The 27,708-nt window shown below is 62.2% G+C and overlaps 2 protein-coding genes across 2 annotated transcripts; both read left to right on the top strand.

Annotated features, from left to right (window-relative positions):
• The first annotated feature begins 441 nt into the window (after window positions 1–441).
• Window positions 442–3,864, top strand: LOC134152945 (kallikrein-15-like). Its single transcript, XM_062598704.1, has 6 exons — window positions 442–753; window positions 1,324–1,382; window positions 1,996–2,143; window positions 2,418–2,671; window positions 2,864–3,000; window positions 3,490–3,864. Exons 2-6 carry the CDS (start codon window positions 1,340–1,342, stop codon window positions 3,640–3,642), a joined length of 735 nt encoding a protein of 244 aa, XP_062454688.1. The 5' UTR covers window positions 442–753; window positions 1,324–1,339; the 3' UTR covers window positions 3,643–3,864.
• A 2,662-nt stretch (window positions 3,865–6,526) lies between these two features.
• Window positions 6,527–27,511, top strand: LOC134152958 (transmembrane protease serine 9-like). The gene is made up of 12 exons (XM_062598717.1): window positions 6,527–6,602; window positions 9,481–9,603; window positions 12,503–12,665; window positions 13,491–13,738; window positions 14,090–14,229; window positions 15,246–15,394; window positions 16,744–16,886; window positions 19,647–19,721; window positions 22,179–22,341; window positions 24,846–25,099; window positions 25,473–25,609; window positions 27,350–27,511. The coding sequence occupies exons 1-12, from the start codon at window positions 6,527–6,529 to the stop codon at window positions 27,509–27,511; spliced, it is 1,833 nt and encodes a 610-aa protein (XP_062454701.1).
• Window positions 27,512–27,708: the final 197 nt, after the last annotated feature.

Here is a 27,708-nt window from a genome sequence, read left to right as displayed (position 1 = left end):
ACGGAGCCACGTTTGGAGGTCCAGCTCCATCAGAACTGTGTCCCACCACCCGTTGGCCAACCCTGGTTCCAGCAGCCACCACGGAGCCACGTTTGGAGGTCCGGCCCCATCAGAACCGCGTCCCACCACCCCTCAACCATCCTCAACCAACCCCGGTTCCAGTAGCCCCCACGGAGCCACGGTTGGGGGTCCAGCTCCATCAGAACCGCGTCCCACCAGCCCTCGACCATCCTCGACCAACCCCGGTTCCAGCAGCCCCCACGGAGCCACGTTTGGAGGTCCGGCCCCATCAGAACCGCGTCCCACCACCCTTCAACCATCCTTGACCAACCCTGGTTCCCGCAGCCCCCACAGAGCCATGTTTGGGGGTCCAGCCCCATCAGAACCGCGTCCCACCACCCGTCGGCCAACCCCAGTTTCAGCAGCCCCCACGGAGCCACGTTTGGGGGTCCGGCCCCATCAGAACCGCGTCCCACCAGCCCTCGACCGCCCCTGGCCCCCCGCCCGCCGGCGGGACCTTCCCGGACCCAGGCGGAAGACGTCGGGGCAGCGGCCGGATTAGAGGCGAAGGCGGAGGAAGCCGTTTCCTCCTCCGGCCCCCGGATAAAAACCCCGGGGCCGACGGCGGCAGGAGGAAGACGCGGCCGCCGCGACGCTTTATCACCTCGGGTGGAGCCTCCCCACCCACCCCCCCACCCACCACCCCCCCCCCTTGGGGGCCAAGGCCACGAGGCCCCACGTCGTTCCCCTCCGGTAGGAACATGGGGAGGGGGGGGGGGGGGGGTCCCGGGGTGGGGAGGTGGACGTAACCCACCCTGCTGGTCTTGGTGGTGGTGGTGGTGGTGGTGGTGGTGGGATGTCCCCGGGCTGGGGGGGGGGGGGGGGGGGATCGAGGTGTCTCCCGTCTTCCTTTCCTCATTCCTCTCTTCCCACCTCTTTTCCTTCCTTCATTCCTCTCTTCCCGGGCTTCTTTTCCTCCGTCTCCTCCTTCCGGCCGGCCTTTCTTCTCCTCTCTTGTCCTCCGTTCCCTCCTCCTCCTCGTCGTCCTCCTCTCCCCGCTGCTCTTCTCCTCCTCCGTCCTTTCTCCTTCTGCCCATCCTCACGCTCCTCCAGAAGCCTCCACCACCACCACCCCCCTTCCTTGGCCCCGTTAGGTCCTTCCTTTCTCCCCGGGGCTAGGAGGGGAGGTGGTGACCCCAGGGGGGGGGGGGTCCCGCGTCACCCGTGGGTTGGGTCCACCCACGCGGTGGTGGAGGAGGTTGGGGTGGGGGTGGGGGTTGACCCTGCTTGGACTAAAGCCACCTCCTGGCCTCCTCCCTGCAGCTCCTGTCCCTCCGGCATGAAGGTCCTCGTGGTGATGCTCCTGGCTCTGGTACCTGCAGGTAGGAGAGGCCCTGGGGACCCCCTGATGTGCCCCAAGTACGTCTTCGGTGTCCCCTATCTGCCCCACGGTCCCACATCCCACCCTGGGCGTCCCCTATCTGCCCTAGGGTCCCAGGTTAGCCCTGGGTGTCCCACATCCGCCCCACCGTCCCGCATCTGCCCTGGGTGTCCTCATGTGCCCTAGGGTCACATGTCTACCCTGGGGGCCCCACGTCCAACCCACATCTGCCCTGGGTTCTCACACCTGCCCAAGGAGCCCAACATCCGCCTCGGGGCCCTACATCTATTCCATGGGTCCCACATCCACCCTTGATACCCCCCCCCCCGTCTGCCCCCTGGCCCCATGTCCACCCCAGGGGTCCCACATCCATCCTGGGCGCCCCACATCTGCCCCAAGATCCCAAGTCCCCCCTGGGTGTTCTCCATCCACCCCAGGGACCCCTTGTCCACCCCCAGAAGCTCCACGCCTGCTCTTGGTACCCCATGCCCACCTTAGGTGTCCCCCAGGGAGGGTCCCAAGCCACTTGTGTCCTCGGTCCCTGGGGCACGGGACACCGAAGAGGGTCCCAGGTCACCCGTGCGACCTGCCCCACATCCCTTTCGTTCCCGCAGCCTCCAGGAACGTCCTGTGGGTGCTCGAAGGGACCTCCTGTGACCTGCCCTGGCAGGCTGCCCTCTTCAAAGGCGACAAGTTCATCTGCGGGGGCACGCTGGTGGCCAGGAACTGGGTGCTGACGGCCGCCCACTGCCACGTCCCAGGGTAGGAGGCCGCGGGGGGCGGGGTGGCCCCAGGCGCGGGGCTGGGCATGGGTGCGTGGGGGTGGGGGGGCGGCGGTTGTTTGCGCCGGTGCCTGGCGGGTTTGGTGTCGGAGGGCCAAAACCACCCAGGAATTGGCCCCGGTCGCGCCCGGGGCCTTGGTCTCCAGCCAAGGAGGCTGGAAGGGTTGGCGGTATCTCAGCGGGTTTAACTCTGCCCCTTCTCGGGCCGCGCGTAACCTTAACTCTGCCCTTTCCTCCACCCGGCCCGGTTCCAGCTTCGTCGGCGTGCGGCTCGGGGGCCGGGGGGCCAAGGAACCGGGCGGCTCGGAGCAGCGGCGGTTCTCCTCCAAGGTCATCAGCCACCCGCGCTACGACCCCGCCACCAAGGACAACGACCTCATGCTCCTCAAGCTCCTCCTGCCCGTCCGCGTCAACGAGCGGGTCAAGCCGCTGCCCTTGGCCACCCATTGCCCCGTGCCTGGCAAGACCTGCCAGGTCTCGGGATGGGGGTCCACCACCAGCCCTGAAGGTACGAGGTCCCGTGTTCACATGGGACATCTGGGCTCCCTGCTTTAACCCTGAGGTGCCCCCGCCCTCCCCATCCAACCCTCTTGGTCCAACCACCCTCCCCATGGACCCAGGCATCCGGGTCACCCAGGTGACTGGACACATGGGTCCATCTTCCCGCCCTGGTTGACCTCCCGGTCTCCTTGGCCCACAGTGAACTTCCCCGAGGACCTGCACTGCGCCAAGGTGACCATCGTGGCGGAGGAGCAATGCCGGAGGACCTACCCCGGCTCCATCACCGCCAACATGGTGTGCGCCGGCGAGCACAGCAGCCGGGCCGACTCTTGCCAGGTGGGTGCTGCCGGCGATTTTTTGGGAGGCCACCGGATCCGGATGAGCTTCCAGGAGGGAGCGTGTCGGCCCGAGGCCAGGCACAACTCGGTGCAGCTGGGAGGAGGATGGCAAAGCCGGTGGGGTTTCGTGGCCTCCTTAAGTCAGCTGGAGGTGACCCCTCCGGTGGCCCCGAAACGGCCCCAAATTGGGTGACGGTTCTTCGCTCCACCCTCGCTTTGCCTGCATGCTGGTTTCGCGGGGTTTTCGTGGATTTTTGTGGGTTTCTCCCCACAAAAAGCAGGTCCGCTCCGGGTCTGCGTGCTGCAACACCACCCGGGTCCTCTTCCAGAACCGCAGCGTTGAGATGCCTCCGTGGGGCTGAGTTTCCCAGCCCCACAGGATCCCCCCTCGTGCCTGGGAATGAAGATGTCACCAGGACGGGGTGGGGGGACCACAGAGCTGAGACAGGGGTTGGCTGCGTCACCGGGACCCCTCTTGCCTCCCCAGGGTGACTCCGGGGGTCCCCTCATGTGCGACGGGCGGCTCCAGGGCATCGTCTCGTGGGGACCGGGGATCTGCGGGGACCCCCAGAAACCCGGCGTCTACGTCAACATCTGCAAATACATCCGCTGGATCCAGGACACCATGAGAAGGAACTGACCTCCCCAATCCACCCGCGCCCCAGAAGTCCTCTCCTTACCTTCTCCTCCTCCTCCTCCTCCCTCAGCGAAGCTCCCCGGAGCCGGCCGGTCCGAGCGCCGCAGCGTGGGTCTGGGGAAGGGGGAGATGATGGTCGGTCGCGAGGGGCCCTGTTGAGACGCCGCTGAATAAAGCTTTCCACCGTGGGGGCGGTGGCTCGTGTCTTTGGAGAGCTGGAGCACGTCTCGGGCCCGCTGAGGTGCCTCAAACTGTCCCAGGGCTCAAAGAGGTGGGGAGAAGATTCCCAGTGTCTGCTGGGCGAGTAGACCTGGTGGCCGCCGTGGCCGGGAGCGGGTAGACCCGAGGTTGTCCCACCACCACCACCACCACCAAGAGATGTGAGCCCTCACAACCTACTGGAACCAGAACTTCCCTACTGGTCCACCCCATTCTGACCTGACTCCCTGGGCCAAAGCCACCGTGAAGCCACCAAAAGCTGGTTCCCCCCTTGGCCCAGCGCGTGACCCGGGAGCGATTCCCAGCCCCAGAGGCGATAAAATTCCCCGTGACTCAGCGGGTGCAAAAGGGGCCAAATTTCCTGAACCCAGCACAAGCCAACACGTTTCACCTCCCTGACGGGCACATGCTCGCAAGACGGAGCAGAGCGCGTGCACCCGGGGCAGGTGGGAAGGAACTGCCCGCTGGTGGCACTGCCCAGGGTCAAATTTACCTCTTTTCATGGCACCGGGACCCCTATTTTGCAGGGAAAGGAGGATTCCCCTCCCCCCCCCCCCATGGAGGGTGACACGGATCCATCAAAGCCAACCAGGATTTGCCTCCACGGGGCCCAAATATATCGGGATTTTTAGTGAGCTGGAAAAACCACCTTGATGCCCTCCGTGGTGAGGGAGGCCACCCAGAGATTCCACCAGCAACTTCCAGCTCTCGCTTAGGCTTTTCTGAGGGGGTTTCAGCCACCTTTTGGTGTCCTGTGAAGGTGGCTCCAGCCTGGGGACGTTTGGTGTGGAGGGATCCCACGGTGGCTAGCAGCTGTGGTGGGTTGCCATGCTGGTCTCCGTCACGGGTGACTTCAGCTTTGTTGGGGTCCATCCAACAAGCTCATGGAGGTTCATGGAGGTCATGAGTCAATATGTCCATGGAGGTCTATTCAACATGTCTACAGTAGTCTACTCCATGTGTCCATGGCAGTCTTCTAAGTGTCCATTGGGATATACACAACATGCTTGTGAAGGTATGACCAGAGGAGGGCTTACTCGACAGGTCTATGAAGATGGTTCAGGCATCCATAGAGGGCTGCTCAACATATCCATGGAGGTATGGTCCATGCATGCATAGAGGCCTACTCAACACGTCTATGGAGGTACGGTCAACATAGCTGTGGTGGTCTAGTTGACTAGACCTCCATGGACATGTTGACATGTCCATGGGGTTGTCCAACCCCAACCCAACCTGCCCCACAATCCGCCCCCCCCAAGGCCCGTGACATCACGCTGATGAAGCCAACGATGCTGGTGCTGCTGGGGACCCATGTGGGGAGGTCCCAACCCTGCCCCACGCCTGTGAGAATGGGCAGAGTTAAGGGGACATTGAGGAGTCTCTGGAGGGAAGGATGGAGAGGTGAGTGGGTGGGGAGGAGGAACGGGAGAACGGATGGGGGGGTGGATGATGGGTTGGGTGAAGAGATGGACAGAGGGACAGGCGAGCAGAGGAACAGACGGATGGACCGAGGGGTGGACGGATGGACAGAGGGACTGGTGAGCAGAGGAACGGGTAGATGGACGGGTGGATGAGCGGTGGACAGTTGGAGGGGCAGATGGAGGCTGGATGGAAGGACCGATGGATGAAGGGATGGAGGAAATGGAGCGGGGATGGACAGATGGATGGGGGGATGGACGGACAGATGGAGGGATGGACGGACAGATGGATGGAGGGATGGATGGACAGATGGATGGAGGGATGGATGGACAGAGGGGCAGGCAGATGCTTTGCACCCATGGGGTCTCCAACATCTGAGGGGATGACCACATGGACCCAGGATGGCAGGGGACAGCAGGGAGGCGTCACCCATGTCACCCAGTGTCACCCAGGCGCTGCTGCTCCTGTGCGTCACCCATGAGCACCCAGTGCCACCCGTGCCCTACCGTGCCTGTGTCACCCAGGTGCCACCACTCCTGTGTCATCTGCACCTCCTGGGCCACCCGGCTGCTCCCCGTCCGTGGGTAATCAGTGTCCCCTGGGCCATGCCCGTGTCACCTGGGTGCTGCCACCTTCTGTGTCACCCAGGGCATTGCCACCCAGGCCACAGCCACCCGCACTGCTGTCACCCTCTATGCCACCTAGGGCCACCTTTCCCCGCGTCGCCTTTGGGGAGGGTGGGGGGGGGGGATCATGGCCACCCCCCAGACACACCAGCGCGGACAGGGAGGGGATGGGGGATGGAGCCCACGTCCCCTCCCCACCACCGCGGCCGGGTGGAGAAGGTCACGGGGTCCACCAGCAGCCAGCCAGCGGGGTGGCACGTCAGGGCTGGCCCTGCTCCGCAGCCCGGAGGGATAATTAGCGCTAATTAGCCTGACACAGCCTGCGAGCAGCTAGCTGGGAGGAACTGGGAGAACCGGTCGGGCCCTGCCCCGCCGCCCGCCCCCCCCCCTCCACCCGGCGGGGAGGTGGCACGCGTTCTGGTGTCCCCTCGCGTGTCCCCGTGCCCCCTCGTGTCCTTTTGTGGGTTCCCCATCCCCTCGTGGGCCTCCCACCACCACCAAGTGCTCCCCTGTCCTCCCCCACCACCACCACCACCACGTCCCCTCGCGTGCCCCTGTGTCCTAGCCCTTCGTGCACGGGATCCTGCTGGATGAGATCTCGGAGGACCACGGATGAAAGTTCCATGGGCCACATCTCCAGGGGTGGGATCTCCACGGATGAGATCTCTGTGGACCAGATCCCTGTCGGCTGGGATCCTGGTAGACACAGATGCAACCTTGGCAGGCCAGATCTCCATAGGTGACCTCTCCAGGGACCAAATCCTGGTGGATCAGGTCTCCATAGACCAGATTTCCATAGCACGGGCTCCTAGCAGATGAGATCTCCATGGGCCAGCCCTCCACAGACGCTCTCCCAGCGGCCGCAGCCTCTTCAGCCAGGATCTCCTGGACTAGATCTCCACAAACCAACTGGGAGATCCACATCACGAGGCCCCAAATCCCTCCGGGAATCTCAGCTTCACCTCCTCGTTTGGGACCAAACCCAGCCCCAGGCTCCCTCTGCCACCAGCGGAGAGCGAGATCAGCATCTCCAGAAGGTGATTTATCCCGCCCAGCCCTACCTGTCGTCAAGGCTCCCTCCTGGGCCTCTCCGCCCTTAATTGCTCGTTGAGGTGTTAATTGTCTCCAGCTGCCTCGGCTCCTCTCCCGGCCCTGCCAACGGGGGCCGTTTCGGAGGCAACGAGGTGCATTCGCGCTGCCCCCTCCCCTCTCCCTGGTGGGTCCCACACCCACGTTGCAGCTCAGGTCCCACCAACGCCGAGGAAGGCCAGAGCGGGACAGCACGAGAAGACGCCTTGATCCCCCAAAAATCCAGCTGTGGGACGCGCCGGGGGCTCGAACGCGACTTTCCCAGCCCTGTCGTGGTGGTGGTGGGGGGGGGGGACATCCCAGCACGCTCCCAACGCCGGGTTGCAGCACCTCGAGCCGTACGCCGGGGTCCCCAGGGGGAGGTGGGACGTTCTCGTGGCGCGGAGACGTCATGGGTTGGCCATGGTGGAGCAAAGGGGAGGTGAAGGACCTCGCCCATCGCTCACCCGCGTCTTCAGGTCTCCGGCGTTACTCATCCGGGGAGATGCCGCCAGCGGAGGTCCCTTGGGCCGTTGGGCCCGCGTCCCCGCGTGCGAAATCCCTGTCCCCAGGCGGGTGCACACGCCAAAACCCCCATCGCCCTCCTCGCACGCGCGTGTGCGCACGCGTGTTCGGGGTCCCCCCGTCTTACACCGCGCGCGGAGGGTCACCGGGAGACGGGCGGACGGACGGACGGCTGGACCCGTGCGTGGGTAGACGGGTAGGCAGATGGATAGATAGCTAGGACAGACGGACAGCTAGCAAGCTGGCTCGCTGGACAGACAGACAGCTAGGTGGGTGGATGCAGAGAGGGCAACGGAGACCGACGGACGGGCAGAGGGACAGACGGAGAGACGGATGGACAGACGAACAGATAGGAGAGCGGAGACGTGGACCGACGGATGTGCGGACGGACGGATGGAGAGGCGAACGGATAGACTGACAGACAGTCGGACGGAGAGCAGACCGGCTAGCCAGGGAGATGGAGTGACAGGGAGACCACCAGCTGGGCAGGCTTACAGTCGGACGGACAGCCCGGTGCGTGGACAGACGGACAGACAGCTAGATAGACTTACAATCAGATGGACAGCCCGGTGGATGGACAGATGGACACGCAGCTAGATAGACTTACAGTCAGACAGAGGGACAGGTAGACAGGTGGATGGACAGGTAGGTGGACAGACAGGTAGGTGGTCGGACAGCCAGACAGCTGGACAGACTTAGAGTCGGATGGACAGATGGACCAGCAAATGGATGGATGGATAGATAGGTGGACAGCCAGATGGACAGACAGACAGGTGGATGGACAGGTGGACAGACAGACGGGTGGATGGACAAAGGGATGGCCAGAGAGATAGACGGCTGGATGGACAGACATCTCGGCGTGGCAGAGGTACAGTTGGGCGGACAGACAGTCGGATGGGCGGGTGGACAGCCAGATGGACAGACAGCTAGAGAGACTTACGGACGGACGGACGGACGGAGCCAGCTAACGCGGCGCCGCACCCGGCCGACGCCCTGGGGAAGGGTCCTCCACCCAGCCTGTCCTCACCCAGACACGCCGTCTTTCCTCAACGCTCCGGCGGTTTGTCCGTCCCTCCCGGGTCGCCCGGCACGGGTGGTCGATCCGGGTGACCCCACGCGCGGGCTGTTTTCGGGTCCTACTTCTCAACCCCCGCACCGCGTCCACGGGGGCTTTCGCAACGGGGAGGAACGGGGCGTTGCTCCGCCGGTGCCCGGAGAGCCGGCGGCGTTTCTTCTGGGACTTCAAAGGGTTTAATCATCCCCGGGGCCCGGGAGACACCCACGGCCGCCGCCGCGCTCGCCCCGGTGCCGCGCGGACCCGTCGCCCAAGTGGCTCTTGACTCACCCCGCGGAGACACGGCCTACTTTTTCATCCCGGTATAAATACGTCGGGGCCGCGGGCTTCCTGGCTTCCCGGCGCGCGGAGCCAGCCCCGGCGCTCTTCGCCCACCCCCCACCCCCACCCCACGTCCTGCGGCAGGTGAGTCCACCCCCGGGTTTGGAGACCAGGTCTTCAAAGGGTGGGAGCGGCCACCACAAGACGTAGGCGCCTGGAGTCTCTCCATCTCATCCATCCATCTCCGTCGCCCCGCGGGTCAAATCCATCCGTCCCCGCGCTCGTGGCTCTGTTTGGTTTGATGGGGACCTTCCGCCTCCTGGTCAGGCTCAGCTGTCCCAGTTGGGGCTCCCAGTTCAGCTGGGCTTGGGAGGAGAACAGTCCTTCCACGTTGTCCTCACACAAGTGGGTTTGGTCCCCTGGAGAGCTGCATTCCACCAAGACGGGATGGAGAAGAGGGGCTGATGCCTTCTTGATGTTCTTCAAGGATGAAGCCACCACAAAACACCAAGGGTATCTTGGTCATTCGGCTGCCATCCCCTAAGGAGGCCACAGGACGGCGGTGGGGGACTGTCCCCACCCGCCCACCCCCTTCTCCTCTCCTGAACCCCCCACTGGAGCTAATCCGGCTTGGTTTCTCCACCCCAGGAATGGCTCGTGACGGGCACAGGGCCTTCGGCTTCATCTCCATCTTGGTCCTCGTGGTGGGACCGCTCCTCACCATCCCACCGCCGGCGCGAGCCGAGGAGGCGGGCAACGAAGGCAACTACCGTAAGTGAAGGGGGACGGGGCCGTGTCCGGGGGGTGGGGTGGGGTGGGGGGGGAGCGGAGAAGCAGGTGGGTCCCCTTGGCTCTTGGAGATCACGGCGATGGGAAGGTTTAGGCGATTTCAAAATCCGTTTCGAGAGGAGCTAAAACCACCACCACCACCACCACCCACTCCGGCTACGGCCTCGCGCTGGAGAAACGTCCCCGGGCAAGACGCAGAGGAAAGAGCGCCTGCGAGCGGCTGGAGGATATTGACTTCTCCAGGACAACTTCTTAACCCTCCTCTAATCCGTAGCGGGGATTTCTTTTACAAGCGCCAAAAAAAAAGAGGAGAGGAAAACAACCCTACGGGGTGAAGGGAAGAAAGGAGAGACTTAAACCCCAGCGGGAACGTCTCCTTCCTTTCCTCTAGCCTCCAAAACGACGCCCTTCCAAAGGGCAACCGGCCCGGCCCCACGGAGACCCCTCCGGTAGGGGAGGAAGAAAGAGGAGGGGGGGCTGCGATTTCCCACAGTGGGTCGCAAAGGCCTCGGATTTGACCTCATCTCGGGATCTCTTTGCCCAGATCCGTGTCGCCAGAGCTGAGTTCGAAACGTCCGGGTCTTGCAGAAAAGGAGCAAAGTGGTGTCCGGAGACAGCGGCTGGATAATTTGGCTCGTGACCTTTCCAAGAACTGTGGTTTGGGGGGGGGGAAGATTTATCATGGCTTGTTTGGGGGCAAAAGCATCATCTTCTAGGCTGGAGCGATCTGGTGCCTGTAGCCTCTGGAGATCCAGGATATGGATCCTACCACAGGACTCTCTGCTCTTTCGTATTGCTTACATCTCCACCGGCTAGCCTTCCTGAATGGAGACCCTCCACCGTGTGGTCCCCAGGAAGCCGCTGAGATGCCTACAAGGAGCTTGGTGGAGTCTAAACCCGCTGGCTGGCCTCCAAAGGCCCGAGGACGGCCCTGGAGATGACGAAGGATGCCTCCCCAAGGAGCAGCTGTGCTGGGACGGTTCTCACCCTCCGACTTTGGCAGCGCTGCCTGGACCGGATAGTGGCGAATTCCAGGTGGCCTGAAACTCGGGCGTCTCCCAGTGCCACCTATCGCAGGCTCTAATCTCCGCCAGCACAAACCAGTCCCACGGGTAAATTCCAATGTCCCAACATTCTGTGGAAAGCTATTGCAGATACCATGGACCATGCACGTGCTCAGATCCGCCAGAGCAGCCAGTGCTTGGAGGTGGCAACCGCAACCTCTGCCTCAAACATCGGAGACACTCGGGATCCAACAGGGATGCTTCCGACTGCGGTACGGAGGACTCGGCCTCGACCCTCCTGAGGGCAGCCTGAAGAGCAGGGATTTGGTATCTCCAGTTCGGCAGAGGCAAAAGTCCAAGTGCTGCAAGTTTTGGGGAGATGGGAGGGGTCTTTTTCCCTAAAAAAAGGAAAAATTTTTTTTCTTTTTTTCTGAAGTAATTATCGTCCTTTTTTTTTTTTTTTTTTTTTTTTTTTTGCAAATGTTGTCTCCTCCCACTTAGACACGGCTCGGCGTCAGGGGTCTGCTCCAGTTGCCTTGGCAGAGGTGCTCTTTGAGGCTCCCGAAAGACCTGAAACATCCTTGCCTGCGTAGAGCTGTAGGGTGGAGGCCGGGAGAGACACCGGGAGCACCTTGAAAGGCGTTGAGATCCGCTTTTGTGGACACCCGAGCAGAGCCTTGAGCGGCCAGAACCCTCTCCGACCATAGACATCCGGACACGGGGAGGGCCACCTTGCCTTGTAGATGCCCACCTTTGAACGGGGTGGGATTGCCTCTCAAATAGTCCCTCCGCTCCCTCTGAGGACCGCCAGGACGCCCAAGGTTGGCCAACTCCAACGGACACCCACCTGCGGCAGCTAGCTAGAGCGAGGGGACGTGTCTCCAGAGACCCAAAACACTGGAAGACCCCGTGCCAGAAGTGCTCTGACCAGACAGACTCCCCAAACCGAGCCAACGGCCATCTCTTTCCTCCTGACCGACATCACGTGACAGAGACGTCACCGCTGGAGAGAGACAAGGATTTGGGTTCCTGAGCGAGCTCCTCTTATCACTTCTCCCTACGTCAGGGCTTCTCTTGTTTGTGTTGATGCAAACGTCTCCCACCCTGGTCCTAACTACCAGGCCTGAGCACATAACGTGAGCCAACCAGGAGGTAGGAGTCCTTCCGAGCTGGTCGTACAGGCTTTCTGACAAACCAAGGAAGAAGAAATCAGCTCTTTTAGGAGTGCGTCACCTTGGTCTGGGAGTCCAATCTTGGGCTGGGAGGAATCCTAGAGCTGGAACGGATGCCCCTCCCAGAGACGTGCATGGTGAAACCGGCAGAGATAAGTGAGACCTGGTGACTTCCTGACGCACAACGATTTCCAAGGCGGCTCATTAGCGCGGCCTGGCATGACAGACCGGCCCCGGAGAGGGGCGTCCCCTCGCAGGAGCTTCCACCACCACCACCACCACCACCACCACCAAGTGGCACGAGGAGAAAAACGTACCTTTGGGAGCTGGTCCAGCTTTGGCTACGAACGGTTGGATCCTGGTCCCAAAATCGTCTCTTCCCGCTCCCAGAAAGAAATCCGGTGGGACCCCAGTAGGCTGATTGGTGGCTCAGTAAATCCATAAAAATACATGCTTTTAACCTGACTTTGACCGTTCTGGTGGATTTTAAAGGCTAAAGAGGGAGCCGTTTCCTTTTGCTGCTCCATTTCACCACGTATGTTTTTCAGGTTCCATCTTGCAATACGTTTTCTCTCTCTTTTTTTTTTTTATTTTTCTGACCCAAAATAGCAGGTGGCTTTGAAAGGAGAGTTGCCCCCCCCACGAGAGCACGGCTCGTGCTTCGTGCAGCCCTGCCGCGGTGACCTTTGGTGCTCTGTGTTACAGTGCAGGACGATGAAAATTCCCGTATCATTGGCGGGAGGCCTTGCTCCATCACCCAGAGACCTTTCCAAGTTGCCCTCACCAAGAGGGGCCAAATCCTGTGTGGAGGGAGCTTGATAGACTCCCAGTGGGTTCTGACGGCCGCCCACTGCAAGCAGCCGAGCAGGTAAGTTGGCGTCACGTTCACGTGCCCCGTGGCTACAAGCCACCGTCCCGTTCCGTAGCACCCCCCCCCCAAGGGTGGGTCCCAGGGGTTGGTGCCTCCGGATGTTCACGCCCAGAGGATGGTGCCTCCAAACGCTGGCATACAGAGGTAGGTGCCCCAGATGTTGGTATCTCCAGAGCCTGGTGCCTCCAGATGTGGACACCTCTGGATTCTGGTATCCAGGCGTTGGTAATCCTGAGCCTGGTACCTCCAGACATGGCTATGTCCAGATGCAGGCACCTCCAGGTGATGACATCCAGAGGTTGGTACCCCCCAGAGGGCCTCCCCACAGCCACATTTCTTGGGCTTCCCTTTCCAACAAGGCTCTGCGAGAGCAAACAGGATGTTTGGGAAGGGAAATGATGGAGAAAAAGCAAAGGGAAAGTTGATAGGAAGAAGTCGGACTTGGGGCAAAATAGCTGGGGATTGGGGGTTGTCCTGGAGTCAGGAAGATGAAGGTGAAGTCGAGGAGTTGCAGTCAAGGCACCAACAGTTGCCCGTGGAGATGGGAGATGCCCCAGGGTATCTGAGTTAGCTAAGAGCTCTTGGAGGAGACCTGGCTCATGACTCCGCTGGCGGCTGTGTCTTCTCCTGGCCTCCTCCCCATGGAAAAACGGGATAAAAGTCATCCCAGGGCCACGTCACCTTAACTCTGCCCGCTGAAGCGTTCCCCGTGGAGAAGCTGCGCTTGGTCATGCCTGTGATGGACAACCCTTGGTGCCAGGGGGTTGCGTCCCTCCTCCGGAACGACTGGCACCGATCTCTCGGCCTTCTCGCCCGCGGCAGGGACCTCAAGGTGTTAATCGGGACAGACACGCTACGGGACGGCACGGGGGAAGTGAGGACCGTTTCACGGTTCATCGTGCACCCGGCCTACAACCCCCGCAAGAACGACAACGACTTCATGCTCCTGAGGCTGAACAAGCCCGTTCAGTTTAGCAACAACATCAAGAAGATCAGATTAGCCACGAGATGTCCCACGGATGGGATGAGGTGCAGCGTCTCTGGCTGGGGCACGACCAAGTCCCCTGGAGGTACTGGCTCATGATGGACACCTCGGTGGAAGAGGTGGGGGAGGGGGGAGGCAATTTTGGTGGGAAAGGGGGGTTTCCAAGGAGGTCGTGTCTTCTCCTGGCCTCCTCACCTGGGGAAATGGGATAAAATAGCACCTTAACTCTGCCCAGGGAGCAGTTCCCTGTGGAGAACATCTCCTAGCTGGGTTTTCCTTTAGGGCTGGGGTTGGGTTTCCTTCCTGTTGGACGACCCACCTCCGAAGGAGCCATCTCCACTGTCCACAGAAGCACCACGAGGTCTGCTCAGGCCTCAGCATTAGGCCGCCCCCCAGCCCCGTCTCACCATCTGTCCTCGTTCTCCTTGCTCTGCAGCAAAGCTACCCAAAAATTTGCAGTGTGCCGGCATCATGGCCTTCGGGAGGCAGAAGTGCACCAGGGCGTACGGGAGCTCAGCCATCACCCCCAACATGTTTTGCGCCGGGGTCCTACAGGGGGGCATCGATTCCTGCCAGGTAAGGAGACCTGAGGTTCCTTCAGCCACCTCCCAGGCCGCTCCTGGGGGAAGGAAGGTCCAGGCGTGGCTTTGAGCTCACCTGCAAGGCAAAGACAGGGCCCCTGCAAGGTTTGGGTTGACCACTGCTATCTCACGGCCAAGCTGTGGACCTGCAGATGGGCCACAGCATGTGGATGGGCCCCTGCAAGGTTTGGGTTGACCACTGCTATCTCACAGCCAAGCTGTGGACCTGCAGATGGGCCACAGCATGTGGATGGGCTCCTGCAAGGTTTGGGTTGACCACTGCTACCTCACGGCCAAGCTGTTGACCTGCAGATGGGCCACGGCACGTGATGGGCCCCTGCAAGGTTTGGGTTGACCACTGCTACCTCACGGCCAAGCCGTGGACCAGCAGATGGGCCATGGCACGTGATGGGCCCCTGCAAGGTTTGGGTTGACCACTGCTACCTCACGGCCAAGCCGTGGACCTGCAGATGGGCCACGGCATGTGGATGGGCCCCTGCAAGGTTTGGGTTGACCACTGCTATCTCACGGCCAAGCCGTGGACCTGCAGATGGGCCACAGCATGTGGATGGGCCCCTGCAAGGTTTGGGTTGACCACTGCTACCTCAGGGCCAAGCTGTGGACCTGCAGATGGGCCACGGCACGTGATGGGCCCCTGCAAGGCTTGACTTCCTCCACCATTATCTCCAGCCCAAGCCAAAAAAAAAGCCAGGGATGGCCCATGGCACATGGACTGGCCCGTGCAAGGTTTGGGTTGCCCACTGCTACCTCAGGGCCAAGCCGTGGAGCTGGACCTGGGCCACGGCACATGGATGGGCCCGTGCGAGGCTTGACTTCCTCCACCGTTACCTCCAGCTCAAGCCTGTGGCTGGTTTGGGGTTCTCCACAACTCCAACGTGCTTGAGCCACCGAGCTGGAGCAGGTCCACGGCACGCGGACGGGCCCGTGCGAAGCTTCCAAGTTCCACCACCACCAGCAACGACCCGAACCCTAAAAAACTTCTCCCCGCAGGGCGACTCCGGGGGCCCGCTGGTGTGCGACGGGGCGCTGCAAGGCGTCGTCTCGTGGGGCATGGCGGTGTGCGGGCGCAAGGGGCAGCCCGGCGTCTACGCCAACGTGTGCCGCGCCGCGCCCTGGGTCAGCAGATACGTCGGGCGGCCGTGAGCTCCGTCCCACCGTGCGGGAACCGCCCGGATGGGAGATTTGGTCGGAAAAAAATAAAGGAATAGAGCAAAAATGAGGAGCTGGCGTGATGGGGGAGGGGTTTGGGGGGGGGTGGTCTCCGGGACCCCCTTGTTGGAGGTAAGGTGGGTTGGGGACCTCACGTGTCCTCCAGGGCTGGTTTTGTCCCTGATTCGTCCCCTTTGTGGGAGGTTGAGGTTGCGGGGTGGGTGGCACTGGGACAGCCGGGCACTGGGCGTACTGGGAGCACTGGGACAGGTGGGAAGGGGGAGTCATTGTGTGTGTGGGGGGGGAAATTCGGATTGGGGGAGATCTTGGAGGGAGGAGAAGCGTCTCAGTGCCCGTCTCCAGCCCTTCCCCCCCCACACCACCAGCCCCCCCCAGTACCAAGACCCGAACTGGTCCCAGTCCCCGACCAGTCAGAGGGCAGCACCCGGACGCCTGGGTCCCTCCTCTGCCCCCCCCCCCGCCATGTCCCACCCGCACGCCGTGGGGAGCAGCGTCCCGGCCCCGTTACTATTAACAGCACCGGTCATTGATGGGGCGGTTATTAACGACACGTTAATTGCAACCCCCGTAACCCCGTCATTATAACGAGGGCGGTTGTTAATTAGCAGCCCGGGATGGATTTCCACCATTAGCGTGAAAATTAATGGGAAAAAAAAAAAACCTTCTGGATTTGAGAACGGACGTCGGTTCCTCCTCCAAGAGCCGTGCTGGGGGTGGGGGAGGACTAATTAATTAATAGCCACTAATGAGGGTAATTAATCCTCGGCTGAATCCCCGTTCCCCGCACGCCTCCCGGCTCCGGGAAAACTTTCTTCTCCCAAACTCTTGAGGCATCTTCACCAGCCGCTAGCGAGGAGGAGGAGGGGGCAGAACCCCAGCTTAATTGATCGCCTAATTAATGAATGAATTAACGAGCGGAGCGGAGGAGAGACGTTGGCCGATCGGAAAAGCCGGGTCGACGCCGGCTCGGCTGCTCTCCAGGGACGCGGGGACCTTGTGGAAGGTGGTGTCCGGAAAGGGGACGGGGACTTCGAGGAGGTGTCCTCGTTAGTCCTAATTAGCCCTTCAATTAGCACCGAGGAGACGGCGTGGGGGAGCTCTGCATGGCACGAATTTATTTGGGGGGGGGAGGGACTTTGCCCCGGGACAAGCCCACTGCCACCGTACCTGAGGTTTGGGCGTTGGAGATGGTCCTCAGATGTCCCCAGATGTTCCCTGGCTTTGGTGGTGGGGTCTGAGGTCCCTCAGGTCCTTCAGGGTCCTGGGGATGGGGACACCTTGGGGACACCCAAGCCACGTGGTGCCAGCGTGTCCACAGGTGCCCGTCCCCGTCGGTGACATCCACCTCCACGCTGGGGATGGGCACCTGTCCCCTGAGGTGGCATCTACGCTGGGGACAGGTGGTCGTCCCCATCGGTGGCATCCCTCGGACCTCCACGCCGGGGACAGGCGTCCATCCTCGTTGGTGGCATCTTGGCATCACGCCACAGAGGGACGCACGTCCCCACGGGCGGCATCCGATACCCGTGATGGTGATGGGTCTCCATCCTTGCTGGTGGCATCTCGCCAACCTCCGTGCTGGGGACAGGCCACCCGTGGGTGACACGCAGCACCAGTGATGGGGGCAGGTGTCCATCTCTGGTGGTGGCATCCTGCCCCGTGTCCCCTTAACACCACTTGCCACGGGAGATACCACAGGAGGCACCAGGAAGGACTGGGAGGCACCACAGAAAGCATGTGGAGGCACTGGGAATTACAGGAAGGGCACTGGGAGGCACCAGGAAGGACTGGGAGGCACTGGGAAGGACCAGAAGGACACTGGGAGGCACCAGGAAGGACTGGGAGACGCCACAGGAAGCATGTGGAGGCACTGGGAATTACAGGAAGAGCACTGGAGAGGACTGGGAGGCACTGGATAGGACAGGAAGGACACTGGGAGGCTCTGGAATGAACTGGGAGGCACTGGGAAGCTTCAAAGGGGAACAAGAACTCACTGGGAGACACAGGAAGGTGCTGGGCCACACTGGCAGGCACTGGGAGCCACTGGGATGTACTGGGGCACACTGGGAGGCACTGGGACACATGGAGACGTTCCAGGATGTGCTGGAAGACACCCCTGGGGAGAACATGTCTGCACTGGGAGGTACTGCAGGAGCTCAGCGACATACTGGGTTGCCTTGAGATGTACTGGGACATACTGGGAGGCCTCACAGGAGCATGGGGTTGCACTGGAAAGTTCCGGGGACACATAGATACAAACTGGGACACACTGGAATGTCCTGTGGGAGCACTGGGGTGCACTGGGAGCCACCGGGACACTTTAGGAGGCACCAGGACACTGGGAGGCACTGGCTTGCACTGGGAAGAACTGCGATGCATTGGGATAATCTAGTGGATACTGGGAGGCACTGGGATGTACTGGGGTGCTCTGGAAAGCAATGGGATGTACTGGGATGGATTGGGATACCCAGGAGGAAGTGGAACATGCTGAAAGGAACTGGGATGCAGCAGAAGGCACTGGGTTACACTGGGAGGTACCTGGAAGCACTAGGAGACACTGGGAGGCACTGGGTGGAATTGGGAGGCTCCAGGAGGCACTGGAAGGCACTGGGAGGCCTGGGAGAGGTCCTGTGAGGCCCCATGATTCCCCAGGAGGCCTCCCAAGGTCCCACAAGGCCAAGGGAAACACTGGGCAACACTGGGAGGTCCCAGGAGGCTCCATGTAGGCCTGTGAGGCCCAAGGAGGCACTGGGCAGCACTGGGAGGCACTGGGAGGTCTCTCAAGACCCGCAAAGTTTCTTGAGATACCCTGGAGGCCCTGCAAGGCTCCGGGAGACCCCAGGAGGCTCCATGACACCCCAGGAAGCTCCAGGAGGCCTCAGGAAGCTCCACAACATCCCAGAGGCTCCAGGAGGCTCCATGACATCCTGGGAAGCCCCAGTGAGGCCCCAGAAGGCTCCATGGCACCCTAGTGAGGTCCTGGTGAAGTCCCAGGAGGCTCCACGGCACTCTGGGAGACTCCAGGAGGCCCCACAACACCCAAGGAGGCCCCAGTGAGGCTCCAGAAGGCCCCATGATGCCCCAGGAGGCCCAGATGAGGTCCTAGGAGGCTCCACAACACCTCCAGGACACCCTAGGAGGACCCACAACACCCAAGGAGGCCCAGGTGAGGCTCCAGGAGGTTCCATGACACCCCAGGAGGCCCAGATGAGGTTCTAGAAGGCTCCAATTAGCACCCCAGGAGGCTCCAGGACACCCTAGGAGGCCCCACAACACCCCCAGGAGGCTCTGGTGAGGCCCCGGGAGGCTCCACCACACTACGGGATGGCCCAGCGAGGCCCCACAACATCCCAGGAGGCCCCAGGACACCCTAGGAGGCCCCACAACACCCCCAGGAGGCCCTGGAGCGGCCCCGGGAGGCTCCACCACACCACAGGACGGCCCAGTGAGGCCCCACAACACCTCAGGAGGCCCCAGAAGGCTCCACAACACCCCAGGAGGCCCCAGGACACCCTAGGAGGCCCCACAACACCCCCAGGAGGCCCTGGAGAGGCCCCGGGAGGCTCCACCACACCACAGGACGGCCCAGTGAGGCCCCACAACACCCCAGGAGGCCCCAGAAGGCTCCACAACACCCCAGGAGGCCCCAGGACACCCTAGGAGGCCCCACAACACCCCCAGGAGGCCCTGGAGAGGCCCCGGGAGGCTCCACCACAGCACAGGACGGCCCAGTGAGGCCCCACAACACCTCAGGAGGCCCCAGAAGGCTCCACAACACCCCAGGAGGCCCCAGGACACCCTAGGAGGCCCCACAACACCCGCAGGAGGCCCTGGTGAGGCTCCGGGAGGCTCCACCACACTACGGGATGGCCCAGTGAGGCCCCACAACACCTCAGGAGGCCCCAGAAGGCTCCACAACACCCCAGGGCAGCCCCAGGAATCTGCCCCCCCCCCCCAACATGACACCCCAGGAGGCTCCGTCGAGGCCCCGGGAGGTTCCACAACATCTCAGGAGGCCTCGGTGAGGCCCCACGACACCCCGGCGAGGCCCCAGGAGGCTCCACGACAGCCGGGCTGGCACAGCCCCATGTCGCCCCAGGCCGGGGTGCGCCGGGGAGGGCGTGTGACCGCCCCGACAGGCCTCAGCTCCGGTCCCGCGGGAGGCCCCGGGCCTCGGCCCAGGCGGGGCCGACAAAGGGATTTAAGGGGCCGGGCCCTGAGCCTTGGCATCCTCCTCTTCCTCCCCGACCCTGCCCGCCATGGAGCGCCTCCTGCCGCTCCTGCTCCTGGCCGCCGGTGAGGCCCTGGGGCTATGGCGGGGGGCACTGGGAGGCACTGGGAGGGCACCGGGAGGCACTGGGGGTGTACTAGTGGGGGTGGGATTGAATAAGGAGGCACTGGGATATACTGGGAGTGGACTGGGAGGCACCTGGAGGCCCTGAGGGGGTACTGAGAGGGAGCTGGAGGTGAACTGGGGACACTGGGAGACACCAGGAGGTACAGATGATGGCACTGGGGGACACTGGGGGTGTACTGGTGGGGTAGGATTGAGTTAGGAGGCACTGAGAGGTAGCTGGAGGGAACTGGGGGTGAACTGGAAGGCACTGGAAGTCCCTGAGGGGGTACTGGTGTGGAGCTGGAGGTAAACTGGGGACGCTGGGAGACACCAGGTGGTACAGACAATGGCACTGGGGGGCACTGGGGAACACTGGGGTCATATTGATGGGGTAGGATTGAATTAGGAGGCACTGCGAGGTAGCTGGAGGAAACTGGGGGTGAACTGGGAAGCACTGGGAGACCCTGAGGGGGTACTGAGAGGGAGCTGGAGGTGAACTGGGGACACTGGGAGATGCCAGGAGGTACAAATGATGGCACTGGAAGGCACTGGGGTTGTACTGGTGGAGAAGGATTAAATTAGGAGGCACTGTGAGGTAGCTGGAGGGAACTGGGGGTGAACTGGGAGGCACTGGAAGTCCCTGAGGGGGTACTGGTGTGGAGCTGGAGGTGAACTGGGGACACTGGGAGACACCAGGAGGCACAGATGATGGCACTGGGGTCATACTGGTGGAGTAGGATTGAATTAGGAGGCACTGTGAGGTAGCTGGAGGGAACTGGGGATACTGGGAGGCCCTGGGAGGAATGCGGAGCATATTGGTGGGGGTGGAATTGAATGAGGAGGCCCTGTGAGGCAGCTGGAGGGAACTGGAAGTGAACGGGGAATCACTGGGAGACCCTGAGGGAGTACTGGCAGGGAGCTGGAGGTGAACTGGGGACACTGGGAGCGTATTGGTGGGGCCTGGGAGAAATAAGGAGGCACTGGAGAGCAGTGAGAGGCACCAAGAGGGTCATAGGAGGGAGCCGAAGGTAAACTGGAAGCACTGGGAGACAATGATAGGCACTGGGAGGGAGCTGCAGGTGAACTGGGGATACTGGGAGGCACTTGGAGCATAGTGGTAGGGCATAGGAGGGAATAAGGGGACACTGGGAGGCTCTGAGAAGGGCACTGGGAGCCCCTGGAAGGTCGTGGGTGGGAAGCAGGAGGCCACTGGGGGCACTGGGAAGGAGAGGGAGCACTGGGAAGGGCACTGGGAGCCCCTGGAAGGTCATGGGTGGGAAGCAGGAGGCCACTGGGGGCACTGGGAAGGAAAAGGAGCACTGGGAAGGGCACTGGGAGCCACTGGAAGGTCATGGGTGAGAAGTGAGAGGCCGCTGGGGGCACTGGGAAGGAGAGGGAGCACTGGGAAGAGCAACGGGAGCCCCTGGAAGGTCGTGGGTTGGAAGCAGGAGGCCACTGGGGGCACTGGGAAGGAAAAGGAGAACTGGGAAGGGCACTGGGAGCCACTGGAAGGTCGTGGGTGGGAAGCAGGAGGCCACTGGGGGCACTGGGAAGGAAAAGGAGAACTGGGAAGGGCACTGGGAGCCCCTGGAAGGTCATGGGTGGGAGGCAGGAGGCCACTGGGGGCACTGGGAAGGAAAAGGAGAACTGGGAAGGGCACTGGGAGCCCCTGGAAGGTCGTGGGTGGGAGGCAGGAGGCCACTGGGGGCACTGGGAAGGAAAAGGAGCACTGGGAAGGGCACTGGGAGCCACTGGAAGGTTGTGGGTGGGAAGCAGGAGGCCACTGGGGGCACGGGGAAGGAAAAGGAGAACTGGGAAGGGCACTGGGAGCCCCTGGAAGGTCGTGGGTTGGAAGCAGGAGGCCACTGGGGGCACTGGGAAGGAGAGGGAGCACTGAGAAGAGCAACGGGAGCCCCTGGAAGGTCGTGGGTTGGAAGCAGGAGGCCACTGGGGGCACTGGGAAGGAAAAGGAGAACTGGGAAGGGCACTGGGAGCCACTGGAAGGTTGTGGGTGGGAAGCAGGAGGCCACTGGGGGCACGGGGAAGGAAAAGGAGAACTGGGAAGGGCACTGGGAGCCACTGGAAGGTCGTGGGTGGGAAGCAGGAGGCCACTGGGGGCACTGGGAAGGAGAGGGAACACTGGGGAGGTCCCTGGGGTGATTCAGAGAGGCACTGGGGACCCCTGGGAGGGAACTGGGAGGCACTGGGAGGCGTTGGAGGGCAGAGGCGCAGGATGCCCGTGCGGGTGCGAGAGCGGGGACAGGATCGCGCGTGGCCCACCGGCGTGTCCCGGCAGTGGTGGCCCCCCCCCCCACCCGAACACGCGTGGTGTGCGTGTCCGCGGCGCCGGCGAGGGCGGTGGGGTGGGCTTTGCTCCCCCCCCCCCCCCCCCGGCTGACCCCGGCCCCTTCCCGCAGCCGTGGCGGGGGACGAGAACCGCATCGTGGGAGGCCGCAGCTGCCAGAAGAAGCGCCACCCCTACCAGGTGGTCCTCCTGGGGCCCCAGAAGAACATTCACTGCGGCGGCGTCCTCATCGACAAGCTCTGGGTGCTCACGGCCGCCCACTGCGACACCCAGAGGTAGGACCGCCGCGGCGCCGTGGGGTGGTGGGTCCACCAGGAGACGGAGGTGCCGGCCCTCCCCTTCTGCGGTGGCTCTAGGGCCCCCCCCCCCACACACCTCCCCCAGATGGGCTTTGGGGTCCCGGGGCTCGCTCTGCACTTGTCCGCCCTATCAGGGTTCGTGTCGCGTGGCTGGTGACCCTCAAAGCCAGAGGTCCTGATCGTGGTGGTCATCATGGGGCCATCTCCAGCCAAGGTTCTCCTACTTGCTCCAGACCCTTCCAGAACCTGTTTTTTTCCCCCATCAGCCATGAAGAGAACCCAGTCAACCAATGGGGACTGAGTGGTCAACTGCTGGGCCACCTCTTTGGCCCAATGCAACCATCCAGCTTGGTTCCCCACACAACCATGCAGCTGACTTGGCCACCAGACCCATCCAGTTAAGTCCCCATAGTGACCATCCCATTGGTTTAGCCGCCGCAGCCATCCAGCTGGGCTCCCAGCAAAGCCACCTAACTGGTCTGGCCACCACAAGCCTCCAGTCGGGTTCCCAACATGACCATCCCATTGCGTTGGCCACTACAGCCATCTCACTGGCTTCCCAACATGACCATCCCATTGCATTGGCCACCACAGCCATCTCACTGGCTTCCCAACATGACCATCCCATTACATTGGCCACTACAGCCATCTCACTGGCTTCCCAACACGACCATCCCATTGCATTGGCCACCACAGCCATCCCACTGGCTTCCCAACATGACCATCCCATTGCATTGGCCACCACAGCCATCCCACTGGCTTCCCAACATGACCATCCCATTGCATTGGCCACCACAGCCATCTCACTGGCTTCCCAACACGACCATCCCATTGCATTGGCCACTACAGCCATCTCACTGGCTTCCCAACACGACCATCCCATTGCATTGGCCACCACAGCCATCCCACTGGCTTCCCAACATGACCATCCCATTGCATTGGCCACCACAGCCATCTCACTGGCTTCCCAACACGACCATCCCATTGCATTGGCCACCACAGCCATCTCACTGGCTTCCCAACACGACCATCCCATTACATTGGCCACCACAGCCATCCCATTGGCTTCCCAACATGACCATCCCATTGCATTGGCCACTACAGCCATCCCATTGGCTTTCCAACATGAACATCCCATTGCGTTGGCCACTACAGCCATCCAGTTGGGTTCCCTGAAGCACAATCGAGAGCTTCACAAAACCAGCGTGTCTCCTCTCTTGAGGTCATGCAGAGACCCTTTCCCTCCCACCCACACTTTTCTGAAGAGCCTGGTGCCTGGTAGGGGGTCCAAATGTCCAAGCGGCTGCGGACCATGGGCTGTAGAGCGGAATATGGTGACTTCCCCACCATCTTGTTGGAGCTAGGTGAAGTCAGGAGCCACCACAGGTCATGTAGCCTGGTGGTTAAGGCTTTCTGCTGGGGAAGGCGGGAAGACCAGACCAGGGTGAAAAGTTTGTCGGGGTTAAATCCGCTGGGCAGGATCTCAGCCACCTCCGAGAAGGTGTAGAGGTGGATCTCCATCCCGTCACGCCCCCTCCCATGACCGCATGGTACCCACCTTCCAACCGAGGCTGGGCCGTGAGCGCCGTGTCAGGACCCACAGTCTCCACTCGCCCATGGAGGCCTCCTCCCACGTGAGGGGCTTTGAGGTGGCCAGGAGCGACCGCAGAAGGAGACGTGTCCTGAAGGCGTCACGAAATGGAGTATCCTCAGCACGTGAGGTCCTATCCAGCTTGGAGGCAGAGGCAGGATGCAACCTCCTCGACCCGGCCACGCAGAAGGCACTCGACGAGGTGGAGTTGGCCTAGCAGGGCCTGACCTCACCCCAAATTTGGCGACCGACAACGATTTGGAGCAGCCAGAAGAAGAGTTTTCCCCCTTCTCCTCTGTCCCGTCTCCGCGGGGCGGGATTTGGGGCTGCTCACGGGTTTGCTGGAAGGGGGCAAACCAGTTTGGGGAGCCCACGGCGCTGGCGTGACTCACCCGGGCAGGGGGGGGCGTCCACGTGGGAGGCCAACGGGAGCCCTCAACCCCGGGCCGTGGTGGTTCAACCCATCTCCTCGAGGGAGAGACTCGGACCTCTCCCGAATTTTCGGGCCGGCCGAGCTTTCCCCGTCGAAGAGCAGAGAAGATCCGCGACGGGGGAAAGGGGAGAAAACCCGATTTTTTTTGGAGGGGGGGGGTTGGGACACCACGTAGGGGGTCGGAGATGGTTCTTCCCCACGGCGCCAAGCCCGGGCTGGACTCGGGAGGACTCGCTTCGCTTCGCCGGCTGACCTGCTGGGCGACTTTGGGCTCCGGGCCTCAGTTTCCCCCACCTGGTTAAAGGTGCTAATGATAGGAGGGGAAGCCTTTTGCCCTACTTCCCCGGGTGGCCACGTCACCCGCCCTGCTCCTCCCAATCCTTCCGCCGCGCGGGCCTTCCCGGGCGGCGTGCCGCGTCCGTCGGCGTCACCCTTCCTCCCCCTTCTTCTCCCCAGCTCCATCCCCATCCGCATGGGCGACCACAGCCTGAAGAGCAAAGAGGGCACGGAGCAGTGCGTCAGCTCAGCCCGGGCTTTCGTCCACCCCAACTACAACCCCACCAGCCACGACAACGACATCATGCTCCTGAAGCTCCAGAAGCCGGCCCATTTCACCGACCACGTGCGGCCCGTGGACCTCCCCGAGAGCTGCCCCCCTCCCAACACCGAGTGCATCGTGTCGGGCTGGGGCAGCACCAGCAGCCCCGAAGGTAGGTGGAAACACCGTGTCGCGCCGTGCCGATGGTCCTCAAGGGACCTGGAGGCGTGCAGCGTCTTGGGGACATCTCAGGCTGCACAGGCGGTGGCAAGGACACCTCCAACTCTTCGTGGACTCAAGGGAGTGGCTGGGGAGGTCTCATTTCTCCACCCCATCCCCACCACCATGATAGAAGACTCCAAACCATCTCCAACGTCATCATTTGGCTCCTGTTTTCAGGGGCATCTTCCATGCTTGGGCATCTCCTTCCACGATGGCCACCAAGGGAAGGGAGAGGAGCCCGCAGCTTTGGTGCCCATGGGGAACCCAAACCCTGGGGGATGAGGTGCTTGCTGAGAGCCCTGACCGTGTCCTGCTGTCCCCAGGGTACTTCCCCGACATCCTCCAGTGCGGCGTGGTCTACACCATGGCCAACGAGGAATGCAGCAAGCTGTACCCCAAGGGCATCACCAAGAACATGCTCTGCGCCGGCGTCAGGACAGGAGGCACCGACTCCTGCCAGGTAGGCCTGGCGGTGGGGGAGGTCGGGGGTGGCCACAGGGGACTGCCTCACAGTGGGACGCCCCCCCCCTACCCCCCGGCGCTGAGGTGGCTCTGCCCACCGTGTCCCCAAGGAGAGAGGTCCCACCACCACCAAGGGAGAAGAATTTTTGGGCGGGGGGGGTGGGATACGTCACATTGAGGAGTGGTCCCATGTGTGTCGGCGCTGAGGGCACTGGGTGCTATTGGGGCACCTTTGGGTGCTGTAGGACCCCCCCCAAGTATCATACACACCCCTGGGTTCTCTAGAGACCCCCTGGGTGTTGCTGAGACCCCTCAAACATCATGTAGACCCTTAGGTGCTATAGAGACCTACTGGGTGCTGTAGGGACCCTCAAACATCATACGCTTGGCTGCTATACAGACCCCCTAGGAGGCTATAGGGAGCCCCCAAGCATCATCCAGACCCCTGGGTGCTACAAAGACCCTTAGGTGCTACAGAGACCTCCTGGGTGCTAGAGGGACCCCTGAGTGCTACAGACCTCGTGTGTTATATAGGGACCGTTAGGCGTTATAAGAACCTCCTAGGTGCTATGGGGAGGTCTGGGTGCCATAAGGACCCCTGGGAGCTATAGGGGGCCCCAGGCACTGTACAGACCCCTGGGAGCTATAGGAACCCCTAAGAACAGCAGGGACCTCCCAGGTGCTACAGGAGGGCCTGCGGGAGGCCCTCCAGCTGCTATAGGGACCCTCAGGCACTATACAGTCCCTGGGTACTATAAGACCCCATGGGTGCTATAAGGACCCACTATAGTGATCACCCAGGTGCTAGAGGGACACCTGGGTGCTATAGCAATCCCCGGGCAGTGTACCAATGTCTGGGTGCTATAGGGGTCCCTGGGTGCTATAGGGATCTCCTGGGAGCTACAGGGAGTCCTGGGTGCTACAGGGAGTCCTGGGGGCTATAGGGACTCTCGTGTGCTACAGGAACCTCCTGGGCACTATAAGGAGGCCTTGGTGCTACAGAGACCCCAGAGTGCCATAGGGACCTCCCAGGTGCTATAGGGACCTCTGAGTGCCATAGGGACCCTCCAGGCACCATGTCAATGCCTGGGTGCCATAGAGACTCCAGGGTGCACGAGGGACCTCCTGGGTGCACTAAGGACCTCCTGGGCACTATAAGGAGGCCTTGGTGCTACAGAGATCCCAGAGTGCTCTGGGGACCTCTCAGGTGCTATAAGGACCTCTGAGTGCCATAGGGACCCTCCAGGCACCATGTCAACGCCTGGGTGCCGTAGAGACTCCAGGGTGCTCAAGGGACCTCCTGGGTGCACTAAGGACCTCCTGGGCACTATAAGGAGGCCTTGGTGCTCTAGAGACCCCAGAGTGCCATAGGGACCTCCCAGGTGCTATAGGGACCTCTGAGTGCCATAGGGACCCTCCAGGCACCATGTCAATGCCTGGGTGCCGTAGAGACTCCAGGGTGCTCGAGGGACCTCCTGGGTACACTAAGGACCTCCTGGGCACTATAAGGAGGCCTTGGTGCCTCAGAGACCCCAGAGTGCCATAGGGACCTCCCAGGTGCTATAGGGAGCTCTGAGTGCCATAGGGACCCTCCAGGCACCATGTCAACGCCTGGGTGCTGTAGAGACTCCAGGGTGCTCGAGGGACCTCCTGGGTATGTTAAGGACCAGCTGGATGCCGCAGGGACCTCTTGGACGCTCTAGGGACCATCTCACCAGGGAGTGCCTCTCTCCCGCAGGGCGACTCGGGGGGGCCGCTGGTGTGCGAGGAGAAGCTGCAGGGCATCGTGTCGTGGGGCATGCAGGTGTGCGGGCGGCGGGGCAAGCCGGGCGTCTACACCCGGGTCTGCGAGTTCACCGCCTGGATCCAGGAGACCATCGAGAGGAACAGCTACATCTGAGCCCCACCAAAGAGCCCCCTCTCCACCTCCCGCCCCATCCCCTTGTCTCCCCGTTTTCACCCCCAGCGTCTCCCATCCCCACCACCTTCCCCACGGGCCGGGGAATGAGCTCCTGGAATAAAGCCCCGTGTAATGCGGCCACCTCACGCCCTCTCATGCATCTGCTGTGGGTGCCCACGGCCACCAGAAGCGTTGCG

Source organism: Rhea pennata, chromosome 36 (genome assembly GCF_028389875.1).
Source record: "Rhea pennata isolate bPtePen1 chromosome 36, bPtePen1.pri, whole genome shotgun sequence".
Classification (NCBI taxonomy): Eukaryota; Metazoa; Chordata; class Aves; order Rheiformes; family Rheidae; genus Rhea; species Rhea pennata.
The sequence above is the reverse complement of the archived record's forward strand: the minus strand, read 5'-3'. Positions and strand labels throughout refer to the sequence as shown.